This window comes from Xiphophorus hellerii, chromosome 9, assembly GCF_003331165.1.
Source record: "Xiphophorus hellerii strain 12219 chromosome 9, Xiphophorus_hellerii-4.1, whole genome shotgun sequence".
Lineage (NCBI taxonomy): Eukaryota > Metazoa > Chordata > Actinopteri > Cyprinodontiformes > Poeciliidae > Xiphophorus > Xiphophorus hellerii.
The window spans coordinates 17,593,154-17,606,243 of record NC_045680.1 but is presented as its reverse complement, the minus strand read 5'-3'; the positions used below and the strand labels follow the sequence as shown (position 1 = coordinate 17,606,243).

Genomic DNA, 13,090 nt, shown 5'->3' with positions numbered 1-13,090 from the left:
GTCAGGGCCTCTTTCCTGAATCTGTGTTTGCTCAGATCAACTTTGTAAAGCCTGTTGTATATATTTAACAGCAAAATGTTACAGTATCGACAGACAACTGTAGACCAGCTAATTACTGGCTCACTCTTGTGATTGTGGTCATTCTTTGAATGGTGGTTTCTTGTTTCCTTTCCAAAGCATTAGGTATATTTTAGCTGAGCAGACTATCATTTTCTTGACTTCTGAATCTCTCCAATCAACTATTAAGTCAAAGTATGTTGCTCTTCTGAACAAAGTCTGAACTGACCCATCTGCAGGTACAAAACTTTCTGCCTTCATCCTGTTTGACACCTCTTTGTTTCAAGCCTGTTTGTTTATAGAACGAAATGATTCACTGTTTGTTCTCCACTGTTATAATTTAACCAAAATCTCTTTAAATGAATGATTCAGTCACAGAGAGCAGCATGCATTTGTCGACTGTTGAGTTTTTATTTCTCCTATTAGCAATTTGTTTTCTATATTTCTACCAAAAACAGTGACTGATCTGATTTGTGATGTTGCAATGCTATTCATTTGAACCCAACTGTATGTTATATGTTAATCTGGAGATATATACTGTATATCACAACATCTGGATAAAAAAAAAAAACCTTCTTGGAGTCCATTTTGGCACATTAGGTGGTGCTGGTGGAGAGGAAGAGGAATGCTTGAGATGAGGCCGTGGGCTAGCATCAGTCAAGCAGCATCGCTGACACACTGTAAATATGATTTGTCGGTCCGGGCGGATATTTATTACTGGCATTTGGCAGAAGCTGCTCTGTCCTTGAATGTTCACCGAGTGAATCCGAGCAGAAACGTCAACCCACAGCAGAAAACAGCCAACAGGAATAAACTCAAGATCAGGGGAATGCGGCATAAATCTGTGAACAGGCACCATTGCAGGAAGGATATTGAAAAACCTTGCTTGCATACAAAAACGGGGAGGTTTCTCCCGTCTCTGCATCACTTACTAGTTAGATTCGAATATGGTAAGGCTTCAGGGAATCCTCTGCACTTTAAATGCCAATTTGGTGCATATGAGTTTCTCCCTGAATGCAAAACCAGCTTTTAGACAGATAACTGCTGTGATCTGTGAATGGCAGCGAGCTGATTATCTCTGTCACAGGTCAATGGAACATGGATGATAATCTGTCTTTCTTGTGCCTTCCGCCAGCAGCTGTCAGACTGCTTCGTCTGACTCCTCCGTTGTTATGGCTTGGCATCGTTCAGCAAGAAGGCGCGTCTGTGTCAAAAGGTTGCAGATTTGTTTTCGTCTGCAGCGGGTCAGCCTGTACTCGCTGTGCCTTGTACGCGGGGGGACATGCCACTGCATCTGCGCTTGGTCTGAGCAGAAGAAGGAGAGTGGCTGGAGCTGACCCTCCATCTGTCTCCGTTTCCCTCAGCTCTCACCGTGACAGCAGACAGAGGGGAGGCCGGGACGCACCACAGTCCTTGTACAGGTTTAAATAAAACCTCATTTGAGCCTTCTCCTTTGTTCAACACAACAGCTGAAAAGTCAAAAAGTGATCAAACAGCGCATCTGAAAAGTGTAAATGAAGACCTATTTACTTATCAGCCATTCATTCAAGCCATTCTGGGATCTTCCTCATTAAACCTTGGTAGGTATTTATTCAAAGAATGCCAGAAAAGCCTCGAGTGAAAGACTAAACCAGATAAAAAAAATAAAAAAAACATTCCTTTAAACAAAAATACAAAAAAAAAGAGACAGAAATGTATCTTCTGACACCCTCCAGTGCAGTCTTGATGAAAAAAGGAGAACAAAACAGCTATTAACATCTGGGTATGTTTTATTGAGTCATTCGTTTCAACTCTTGGAGAAAAACAAAATCTTTTAAACCTAAAAAAATCATCAGTATAATAAAGAATTGGAGCATTTACATGAGATCTGCAGTTTGTAAGAAAAGAAGCCATTTACATAAAGCTCCCGTGTCATGGTGGTTCATCAGCTCACATGGTTTAATAAAGATTCAAACTGAAACATGGATGCAAACTTAGAACATAAGATCACATAAATAAGAGACAGAAAAAAAACAATTCAACTTTGAACCTTTCCCCCTGAAGCATATGAAGACAGAAAACATCAGTAACAGAAAGGCTGGGTGACATTTTGGTTCAGGAACTGATGAAGAACCTTGAAAATTGCTGCATTGCATCTCTCAGAGCTCAAAAAGACCCCATAAGGGTAAACAATGGTGTATTCTTAGCTTTAAACACAGAAAGTTTCATTACGAAACTTTGGTGGTTTGCAGCCTGCGGACAAAATAAAGAAAAACAAAGCTAAGTGGGGGGACATTATTACTTTTTCTTCCCAAACTAAGCTCAAAATATCAGCCACATTAAAAAAAAACTGTTTTGTAATATAAAAAATGGAAAGGATCTGCAAAGAAAAATACAGATTGTAAGAAAATCAAGACTTGTAAAGATGTAGAGCTTCTATAATTGTGCACAAATATTAGTTTACAGATCATTAAAAAGACTGAAGAAAGAGGGAAACCCCTGAAAACATCTTTTAGCTTGATATTGATAAAAGGGTAGTGCTTCACAATAAAAATAATTACTGTACTTAGATGCTGCATCCCTCTGTATTTAGTGGGAATTATTATTTTTTTAATCAACATATTTCTTTAGAAAGAAGGTTTTTATTCACAGTATGATGGTAGAAATGCATCTCAGCAGTATCGATATTAAAAAGATGTTTACAGGCTTGAAGTAGATGATCCAGGCCCGTTTAGTGTTAACGCTAACCTTCCTGTCGCAGAACAACGTGCAAAGGTGAGCGGGTGTGAGAGAAAAGATAAACAAAAAGGAATAACTTTAATGTTTCACTTAAAGAGATTCTGAATGTTTTTCTTCTGTCCGATCCCACTCCCCAACTGGGATCTACACGAGTTGCTAAGAAGAAAAGATGGAGGTCAAAGTTTCACCAATCTTTGCTGCAAAGAGTACCTTCATTTTTGGATCAAAGTTTGGTTTATTACTTGGTTTACAATAAAAAAAAAAGAGGACATGAAATCACCTGTAGAAATATTCAGCTTATTAAAATAAACAGAATGAATTTGAAACGCTCCCATCCAAATGTCAAAAATAAGTTTACCTGAGGAAAACATTGAGTACAGTGAAAACTAAATCAGAGACTCAGAGTACAAGCTTAAATCCGTACAGATGTCCCTTTCCCACCCGAAAAATTCAGACCACAGTTCACGCATAAGACAGGAAACATCCTCCAACGCAGTGCAGTCCAATGCCATGACAAACAAAGACTATAGAGTAAACCAAACCTATTCCGAGTCTATATTTATTAAAGTTTGCACTTGATTCTAGAGGTGTGTTAGAGATTAAACAAAAGTCCCATGATTACTTGATCTAAAATCCGATATGGAGTCTCATTTAAAATTTCTGTTAAACAAAAATGGAAAAAAATCCCCATTTTTAGCATGAAGACTTTTAGAACAAAAGTGTTTCCCATGCTCCAATATTATTCTGCCAACTTTAGTTAACAGATTAAAGTTTTATACACAGACACACACGCGCACACCCACGCCCACACACAAGGTATAAGTAGACTAGAAAATCTCCATGGATTCTTAGCAGTATCTTTGAACATCATCAAATGCCATTGTTCTGTGGACTGTGTCCTTGTTATTGCACAGAATAGAGATACATTATCTGCCCTGTTAAAACATGATCAGTACTACTTAGGTTTCTGCCAAGTGAAACCGTCTAAACGTCGTCTTCCACACTTAAACATATCTGATTATAAAGATCTCTTTGTGCCTCATTGGTCCGTGGTCTATGTAGAGGCCTACAGTAGGAGTGTGGGACACTGTAGTCCAGCGGGCCATGATGGACAGTTAAGAAAACATTATTTCCGTCTTCCACACAGGGAGGCAGCGTTTTAAGTGCCATAGGAAGAATAAAATGACATGATGATGTTCTCGTGAAGGTCAGGCGTGCTGAACAGCCAATTCTTGTCCAATGAAACGCCGGAGGCGATCCAGATACTGAACGTACAACTCAATGTCATTGTGTCCAGCGCCCTCCACCCAGAGGGGCTCCACGGCCTTCGGGCAGCGCTCGAACAGGGCCAGGCCGTGAGAAAAGTCGATCACCTCGTCCTCCGTCCCATGGATGATGAGAACCGGAGAAGTGATTTTAGACACTTTTTCAATGCTGAAAAGTTGAAGACAGAAAGTTTAGTTAGGCATCACTGAAGTATGGTTAATATTCACTGAATGTTCTTGTGCCAAGAGCTAGCCGGTCACAGTATAGAAAACACTCTTTAGTGTGGAGGTTAAACATTTTGAGACATTTGTATGTTACTCAGGGTTAAAGCGACCGCAAGATATTCATCTGAAAGCAGGAAAGCTGAGCAGAAAAGATCTCGTTTTATCCTCGTCAGCTTCCTGCCCCATCAAGGAACATGACAGATTTGGGAGCTTTTAGAAATGTCAGATTTGAGGTAAGGGTCAACATTTTAACAGGACATGCAAACAAAGACTGGTTTTGTACTGTTAGCTATGCTAATAAAAGCATAGCAAAATAAAAGCTGGTAAAAGACGCTAAAGACAACTTAAAATACGAACTAATATTGCTTTTATTTTCAACTAATGTCAAGTAATATTGTAAAAAAATGCCTTGTTTTAAAGTGACAGTTCACTCACAGATGATGTTAAAAATCACAAATAATTACTATGAGAAATATAGTAATCAGAAATATAGTTTTTAAAGCTTAATGGGGCATTATCGGACAACTGAAAATCACACTTTCATAGCCAGCAATATGTTGATGTACAAAACCTATGTTGTAGCAGCGCAAATATGTATCAGATCAAGCAGGAAAAAAGGCAAATCGAAGTTCACATGACTGGTTTTACTGGTTCAGTCTTTCATCTCAATAATGTTTGGCCTGATAGTATTAAGATGTTTGGGAAGTCGCCTCAGCATGCTTCTTTCCTGGTGACTTCTGATAACTGGGGTGTTTTCCAGAAAAAAATAAAATAAAATAACTTTTAGTGAAGCAACAGTTAGTTGTATAAAATTCAATCAAACATGGAAAACTGCAGCGGTAAAAGTGTGCAACTCATATACGTCAAGGACTAAGATGGAGGTCTGCTGCATGTATTTCCCCTCTCTCACAACCCGCTTTCCTGTCTGACAACTGTCAAAGGCAACTAGAGCCGACAAAAACCTAAAAATAAAGTAAGAAAAACAAAAAAACACTGTCCGTACTAGACTATTTTGCTGCTTTGACTGTATGTAAATGCTCAATGCCGATTACATTACAACACCTCATTAGCTTGCTAAGCCTTAAACCTCAGTCAACTTGGGCCTATCCCTCACTCCTCTGCAGAGTGCCATCATGGGATCCTATAAGGAATTCTCAGTGGCTCTGAAAATAAATGTTTAGGTTTATGGTTCAGGGGAAGGTTATAAAAGCCTCTCAGAGGTTTAAAGTGTTACTTCAAACTGGAAGCAATGGAATCAGGAAATGCAACATCACAGGCAGAGCAGCTGGTAAATCCAGGTCTGCTGGGCCAAAAAAGAAAGTATGCAGAGGATTTTGAGAATTGTTGCAGATCACCTGTGAAGACCTGCAGAACATCTTGCTGCAGAAGGTGTTTCACTACCTCATTCTACAATATAGCACATAAACATCTGCTAGACAAGGTGATGAAGCCCTTTCTGCCCTCACGCTACAAACGCAGTCATCTGTTGTATGCAAGAGCTCATTTAGACGAGCCAGATCCTCCTTGGAACAAATTGCTTCTCACCCACCTATAGAATCTAACACTTAGGTGTGAATTATCACTGGGATTCTCCTGCTCCATATTCAGCCCCTAAAGTAACAAAGATAACAGGAAAACAGCTGAAAGCTGTTATTTGACAGCGCTTCTCTTCCACTGAATTATCTTAGCTCTCCTCTCCCTACCACCGCATCATATTGACTTACTTTTATTTTCTGAATAACGACAATAAATGTCACGTTAACTGTAGAACAGGTCTCTACATTCCAGTTCCAGATGCAAACATTCATTATTCATTCTTTTAATTCAAAAATATTTCTGGGGATAGCGCCACTGGCCACACTTTGGACACCCTCAATAAAGTGCTAAGATATAGGAATGCACAATATACTGTATCTGCAATAAGGTCAGTATTGGTCCGATATTATCAACCAATGTTTACTTCCATCTTGCTGCCTTTTGCATTTCAGTAGGGGAAAAGAGGTTGTTTATGTGTATTTGTCTGGTCATGTGACAGCGATGCAACTGGTGTCTATTTTAATGCTGTTAAAAGGTAGGTATAGAATACACATTTATAAATATTAGCCATAGTAGCAATATTAATGTTGCACATCAATACTGGCCCAGATTTTTATTTCGATGCATCCCTACAAGCAGACGTGTAGCACTGAACAGAGGGTGAGAAAGACTTACTTGGGGAAAACATCAAAGCAGTAGGTTTTCTTTGTGTCAGGAAAGGCAACTCTCATCCCAGACGTTAAAGGCGAGTGAAGAATGACGGCGGCACACTCATACCGTGAAGCCAAGTCCACAGTGGGAACCGTGCCGATGCTCTGTCCGTACAAGATAATGTTCTCTGGGATTATGCAATACCTACATAAAATAAATAGAGTAAGACTCATTAGTAAAAGGAGTGTCAAGATGGAGAGCAGGACAAAAAAATACAACCACTTAATAATAATCCCTTTGTTCTGAATCTATTTCAGTAAAAATTTGTCAAAACCCTGAATTTACCTTTTTTTCTAAATCCATTAGTCCTAGTAACAGAAGTGTACAAAATCATATCTGGGCTTTGCAGATGAACAGGCATATTGAGGCACCTGCACCAAAGTTTTTCAGGTAGATCTGGTATCAGTACAGAACGGTTGTTTGGTTGAACATTTATGCCATGCATTTAATTGACCTTCATGAAGTTGAATGACACTGATGTTTGTTCTGCAGTATGTAATCTCTCCAGATAAACGGCGTATCAAAACACAAATGTTTCCACCAATCTTTGTTTTTCCCAAGCACAACTTTTGCCATTTTAAGCCCCATCTTCTCATGTTGATATGAACAAATTGTACCTACAGTCATGTGGAAAACTGAGGACCATATAAAAGTTTCAGGTCTTTCACAATAGATGTTCAAAGAACAATATCTAATCTTTTTTTTTTTTTTTTTTAAATCATCTTCAGAAAAAAAGGGATTCAATTACATTTTACCAACAGAAAACAGAAAAGGTATACTTTACTTTATAATTGCAAAATAAAAATGTAGATTCTCACTGGGGAAAGAGTTAGGACACCATATCCCCTAGTTAGGACATAACTTAAGTAAAATACAGTCCTGTGAGTCTGGGATGATTCTAGAACAACATACCGCGTACGCAGGGCATGCCAGGCAGCGTCTATGTCCGCGTACAGGTTTTTCTCGGTGGGCTTGCCTGTGCTGACTCCATAACCTGAGTAGTCGTAGGAGAAGATGTTGCAGCCGATACGGCTACCGAGGCCGATGTAGAAGCTGCTCATCTGGCCCAGGTCGACTGCGTTGCCATGGGAGAAAAGGACGGTAAATCTGAGAAGAGGCAGATTTAAAGGAAATGTTGGTAGATGTACTGAAGATTCCTGAAATGTCATTATGGTAAGAAATGTCAGCGTAGATTCTGACCGATAAGATTTCAGCTAATAGCCGAGAACTGTTTCACTAACAACAAGAATTTTGTTATAAATAAATATAGTAAAAACCGCTCTAATGAGATCAGGTTTTCTAGTTTTTGCCATGATGAAATAAAAACATGTTGCTCTCCTTACCGATATGCATCAAATATATATTTTTCTGTATTTCTGCTTGCACAAACCCAGATGCCTATGACTGCTGAAGATTTATTCTTTAACTGAATTTAGAAGTTAATAAGCAACTGCATAAATTAGCAGGGTTGGTCCCTCAATTAATCTAAATTATGTTTCTATCTCATAACAAACTGTTTAATGTTTAAACCAGCGTCATAAACCACGTACCGATTCCAGCACACGGCGTCAACGACACAGACCTGTGATGACTTTGTTTCCGACTTACTGGAAACTAACATCACTGAGTACAACGCTGCTTATTTATGATTGCAACCATAAAAAAATAAACAAACAAGACAAACCAAAACTTTACATTCCTATAAAGAGTCAGAAAGAAGGAAGAAAGTTTAGACTTTTGGGGAAAATGAGTGTTAGTTGACAGTGATCAATTAGAAAAATCTAAAATGAGGAAATTTCTGAGTCAGTTAAGTTAACAGGAAAAAGGGGAGGACGATAACCTGAATCAAATATTTTCAGATTTCAGTTTCTTTTTTATACTATCCAGTTTTTTTTTCTTATACTTTACCTTAACAAAAACAAAGATCAGGAATCATTCTCTCTGACTGGTGCATCTCTACATTAAGATCAACAGGATGAACTCCAGGGCTCAAGAACCGGCCACCAGCAACATTCAAGCTTCGTTTCCGCTGAGCGGTATGGGTCCACACGGTTCAATTAATTACTTTAAGGTCCAGGATGTTCAGGAAAAAGTCTCTAGTTGGAGGTAGAGACTCTAATTCACACAGGTGCTTAGGCTTAATCTAAGCACCTGTGTTGTCAGACTAAGACATACAGTATGTGATACAATAGCATGTCTCATGCTTGTTGCTTGTTTCTGTCCGACCATAAATGGACGATGTTGTGCGACGCCAGTAGATACATCCTAAGCATACCACGTTATTGTGGTATGGACAGTAATACGGCAATCAAGTTCTACAGATACCTGCTGTCTACATATTCGGTACACGTCACAGCCCATGATTTAGATGCATTTGAGGAATGGAGACTAACTTTAAAATTAAAGACAGAAGAAATCTCAAATCTGGAACATCACAATCTCAAAAAACAGTCGAGACTGTTTCCAGCTTCTCACCTGGCATTCCCTGCAACGCGAATGTACATGCAGCCAACTCTGTTTCCTCTGCTGGAGCGAGTGTAGAACACTTCGACCTCGTCGAGATCTCGCTGATTGTACTGAAACTCTGCTCGGTCCGTCAGGTGAAGCTTCCACTTCCCCTCCACGCCACCGGCTCCTCCAGAAACCGAAGCCGAACTCCTTGACCGCAGGCTCGACGTCCCGGATGCGCCCAGTGTGGGGGGGTCCGCCTCAGGGTCTGGAAGAAAGGCGTATGTAGGCTCCGGAGGCAAGAAGGCCAGCTTGGATGCGATGCGGCTCGGACATGGTGGGCAGCAGAACAGGCAGCAGAGCTCTTTGAAAGAGAGGCCATTCATCCTTCACTGTGGTGCAGGAAGACAAGAGGGTCACTGTACCAGTGAATATACATCAGCTCCATGCTAACACAACAAGAGCCTTATGGCAATGTCATGCGTGAGCCATTTTGCCTGGAGGTGACAGTAATGAACATTTTTACATCTCTGGCAAGTTTCTCAACAATAGAATACATATAATCAAGTCCATGATCCTATATTAGAAGATCTGGGAACAAAATGCGAATTGTAGTTTTGAACTTCTATTAAGATGAATATGTGACCAATTTAAGCATTTGCCAGCTATGCAAATGAGTCGATGTCAGCAACTAAAAACAAATGATAAAAGGAGCTCCAGATATTAAGGGTTTTGCTTTATGATTACTAAAAATGTGTAGATTTTTTTCAGATTAAATAGGAAGATTATTTGTTTTGTACAAACATTACTATAACATAGGATTCACAGCACTGTCCAAAGGTTTTTTGAGTTGTTGACTAGAACTGGTCAATATTCAATTTGACCTGCCCTGACTGATGACCAGACTGTGAGAATTTCAATCTATCTATAAATTCTAATCTTTTTCTGGTCAGTGAACGCACCACACAGAAGCTCTACTCTTTATTGAAACACTCTTTGTTGGGGACAGAGTTACTGAGGAAAGACTGCTCAAAGTTAACAATTTGCAATATCAAAAGGGAAGCACAAAAAGGCATAAGAAACTTTATAAAATAAAATTTAGCTTGTGACAACATGTTTTTTTTAGGACGAGTAGGCTAAATGAAGTACAGCATATTTGTGTCTTTAGTAAATCTTACTGTCACGGTAAAAATCTAAATTGTCCAAAATATAAGTTACACAAGTTGCTAAAGGAGGTTATCATTTCAAACCTTGACCCTTTTATCTTTGTTTTCAAGCACTTGTTAAACATGGTTACAAAAACTGCTCTCGATTGAATTCTTAATTAAAAACAACTGTTCTGGATAAAATCTAGAATTAAATATAGTAAAACTTGTGTTTATTTCCCTCTTTTACATTACATGCCGTAATGTAGCAAAACTGGCTAAAATTGGGGTTGGCGTGTCAAAATGTTTGGTAGCAAAATTTTGAAACATCTCTTGCTTTAACTTATTCCTTATTTCATTACAGCCTACTTTTAAAAAACTGATCCATTTCAAGTGGTTTAGACTCTAGAGCAATAATTCCTTTGTCTTTTCTAAAATGTTATTTAATTTGCCTCTTTTGTCACAAATTATCTATCTAGCCAGACACTTGTTGTAAATAGACCACTGGGCTTAAACATGATTGAGCTCTTTTATGGTCTTCTGCATATCCAATTTTCAAATTGTAAGTACCTAACTGCACAGTCTGCTGTCATTGTCAGTGAAATAATAATTAATACATCAGGCAACCATGAAAATCTGCTCTAATTCACATTATGCTGAGCAGGAAAGCTGACGTACCTGTTGAGTTGAAGATCTCAGCGTATGAAATATAAACTTTCCTTAGACAAACGAGAATAAATAAATAAATAAAAAATCTTCCTCTTCAGTTTCCAACACAGGTTGTAGTTTAGGTCCTCTACCAGCAGAACAAGAAAAAAAGTCGTGGAGCCGAGTAGCTGACAGGGAAGCACTATTTACAAACTATCAGCATGTTTTTCCTGGAAGAGACTGAAGTCCGGGGTCCAGCCATTTTGTAAAGTTCTATAATTGTCTTTAGACTCTATTTACTTTTTTAAACAGCAAACCCGATGGGCTTGAAGGGCCAAAATCCTCGTCTTTTGTTTGCTTGATTACAAACCCATTGGCTGTGTTTTAAGCTACTACAAAAAAAGAATCCAAACGCTTCTAGAAAACAACCAAACACGCAGACAGCTGCATCCCGCTGAACAAGGAAAAGAGGGAGTGCTATATCAGGTTAAACGGCAGCGAGTCCGATTATCATCTCACAGAGGAGCTGTTTGTCTGCGCACCCGCTAACCGAGGCTTAAGCTAGCAACTCGGAGACATAAACACTCCGTAAAAAAAACAAACAAACCCAAACAGCTCACATGGAGATTATCGTAACAAACCGTCTGAAATGACTTAAACTTCCTACATGGGTCCCATGTGAGCTTCGCTGGTAGCTCAGCTAACTGCACCGACAGCGTCTTGTCCTTTAAATTAATCCTAGTAAGAGCGGCGTTTTCCTTCGTCTTTGCTATTTCACCGCATCCGGAAGCGTAGTTGACCGGATATGACGCGAAACCGTTTTCGTTACGGAAGCTCCCGGAGTTGGTTTGACAAATCCCACGCCAGTTTATTTGCATATTTGGTATAAATAGAGATACGTCGCACAAGAACCAAGTGTTAACGAAAGAAAAATATCAATAACTGGTTCAAGCTCGTATGTAGTGTTACAAGCAGAACTGGGTAGTAACTTACACTTCCTTGTGCTTTTAGGAATCGTTTTATTACACCGTATTTTTCTTACTTTTACTTGAGTTATAAAAGTACTCAAATAAAAGCGCCTTTATTTGTATTTTTATTTGAGTGCAGTAGTGAGCATTATCACTACTCTTGAGTAAAATTTCTGGCTCAAGTAACTTCAATTAATTAAAAACAGATTATTTTTTTTATTAATTGCACCAAATGATTTCCACCAAACATTTGGTGGAAAATGGTTTGTACATTTTCCGCCAAAAATGCAACAACACAGACACACAGTTTATGTTTGCGGGACTTTTTGTTTGTAAACGGGCTTGGTAGAATGTTATATTCTGAATAACCTGTATTGCTTAAATAGAGATTTAATTGCAACTTATGTATCATTTTCTACAATATACATTACTGTGTAATGTTTAGAGAAACATGTGAGTATTGGTTTTACATGTTAGATGTTGAAAAGATTAGGTTTAGAGGTATTATCGTTCTTTTATGGATGACTGTGCTATTTACTGTATCAATAGGCTTAATATTCTTTGTAATCTTTGATTGAACCTTTCATTTAACCATCACAAAGTAACTAGATAAAACATTTTTTCATCTGTTATGTTACTAAAATTAGATTAGGTCTATTATTAGAGCATGTTCAAATCTTTATTCATGCCTTTGTTTCCTTCAAGATTAGATTACTGACACGCTTTTAGCAGTTTTACATGGCCTTTAGATGGTTCAGAGTGCTGCAGCTTGTGTTTTACTTTTGACAGCTACTAAATATTCTCATATTAATCAAGTGGTGATCGTTTTGGACTGGTTTTGCTGTAAAAGCTAGATTGGATTTTAGGGTATTGCTGTTCACATACGTGCTCTACAATCCCCACTCAGCATCCTGACAATTTACAGAAAAACTAAACAGCTACAGAGAAAATGTTTTTTTTATTCCAAGCATCAACGCTAACCTCCAGAATCACTTGATGTTAAAACCTAGTTAGTCCAAATGCTTTCAAAGTTTTTGAACTATACAAAAGTTGCTTTTAGGAACAACTTATCTGATTAATTAAATACAATAAAAATAACTTTTCGTTTAAAAGTACATGACAAAAGTGAAATTATTTTTTAAAAGTGCAATTACAAAGTGAAAAAATTAAAACTCTAAGCAATTTCTACAAAAAGAATCAAGCACATCGCAAAGAAATACTTAAATTCAGTTTTAGTTGATGAATAGTTGTTTTCCTCATATACAGATATGCCTGAACAAAATATAATTTAGTTTCTGCACAGGCTTTAAGATGCTTGATGCAAATTTAACTTGTTTGTATCACATTTAGTTATTAAAACAGAAGCCAT

General features: G+C 38.3%; 1 protein-coding gene across 1 annotated transcript; it reads right to left on the bottom strand.

The window, feature by feature from the left end:
• Positions 1 to 1,808: 1,808 nt before the first annotated feature.
• Positions 1,809 to 11,562, bottom strand: abhd17ab (abhydrolase domain containing 17A, depalmitoylase b). The gene is made up of 5 exons (XM_032572685.1): positions 10,784 to 11,562; positions 8,988 to 9,352; positions 7,425 to 7,619; positions 6,477 to 6,656; positions 1,809 to 4,209 (listed from the first exon to the last, which is right to left on the bottom strand). The coding sequence occupies exons 2-5, from the start codon at positions 9,344 to 9,346 to the stop codon at positions 3,984 to 3,986; spliced, it is 960 nt and encodes a 319-aa protein (XP_032428576.1). The 5' UTR covers positions 9,347 to 9,352; positions 10,784 to 11,562; the 3' UTR covers positions 1,809 to 3,983.
• Between the last annotated feature and the right edge of the window lie 1,528 nt (positions 11,563 to 13,090).

What these genes read in the sequence shown, in the direction of transcription:
- abhd17ab (XM_032572685.1), bottom strand. Translation starts at nt 9,346, where the DNA reads ATGAATGGCCTCTCTTTCAAAGAGCTCTGCTGCCTGTTCTGCTGCCCA. An exon ending in CGCGTTGCAGGGAATGCCAG is followed by an intron (nt 7,620 to 8,987) that starts GTGAGAAGCTGG and finishes GCCTCTTCTCAG; the next exon opens with ATTTACCGTCCTTTTCTCCC. An exon ending in TGCTTTGATGTTTTCCCCAA is followed by an intron (nt 4,210 to 6,476) that starts GTAAGTCTTTCT and finishes TCAACTTTTCAG; the next exon opens with CATTGAAAAAGTGTCTAAAA.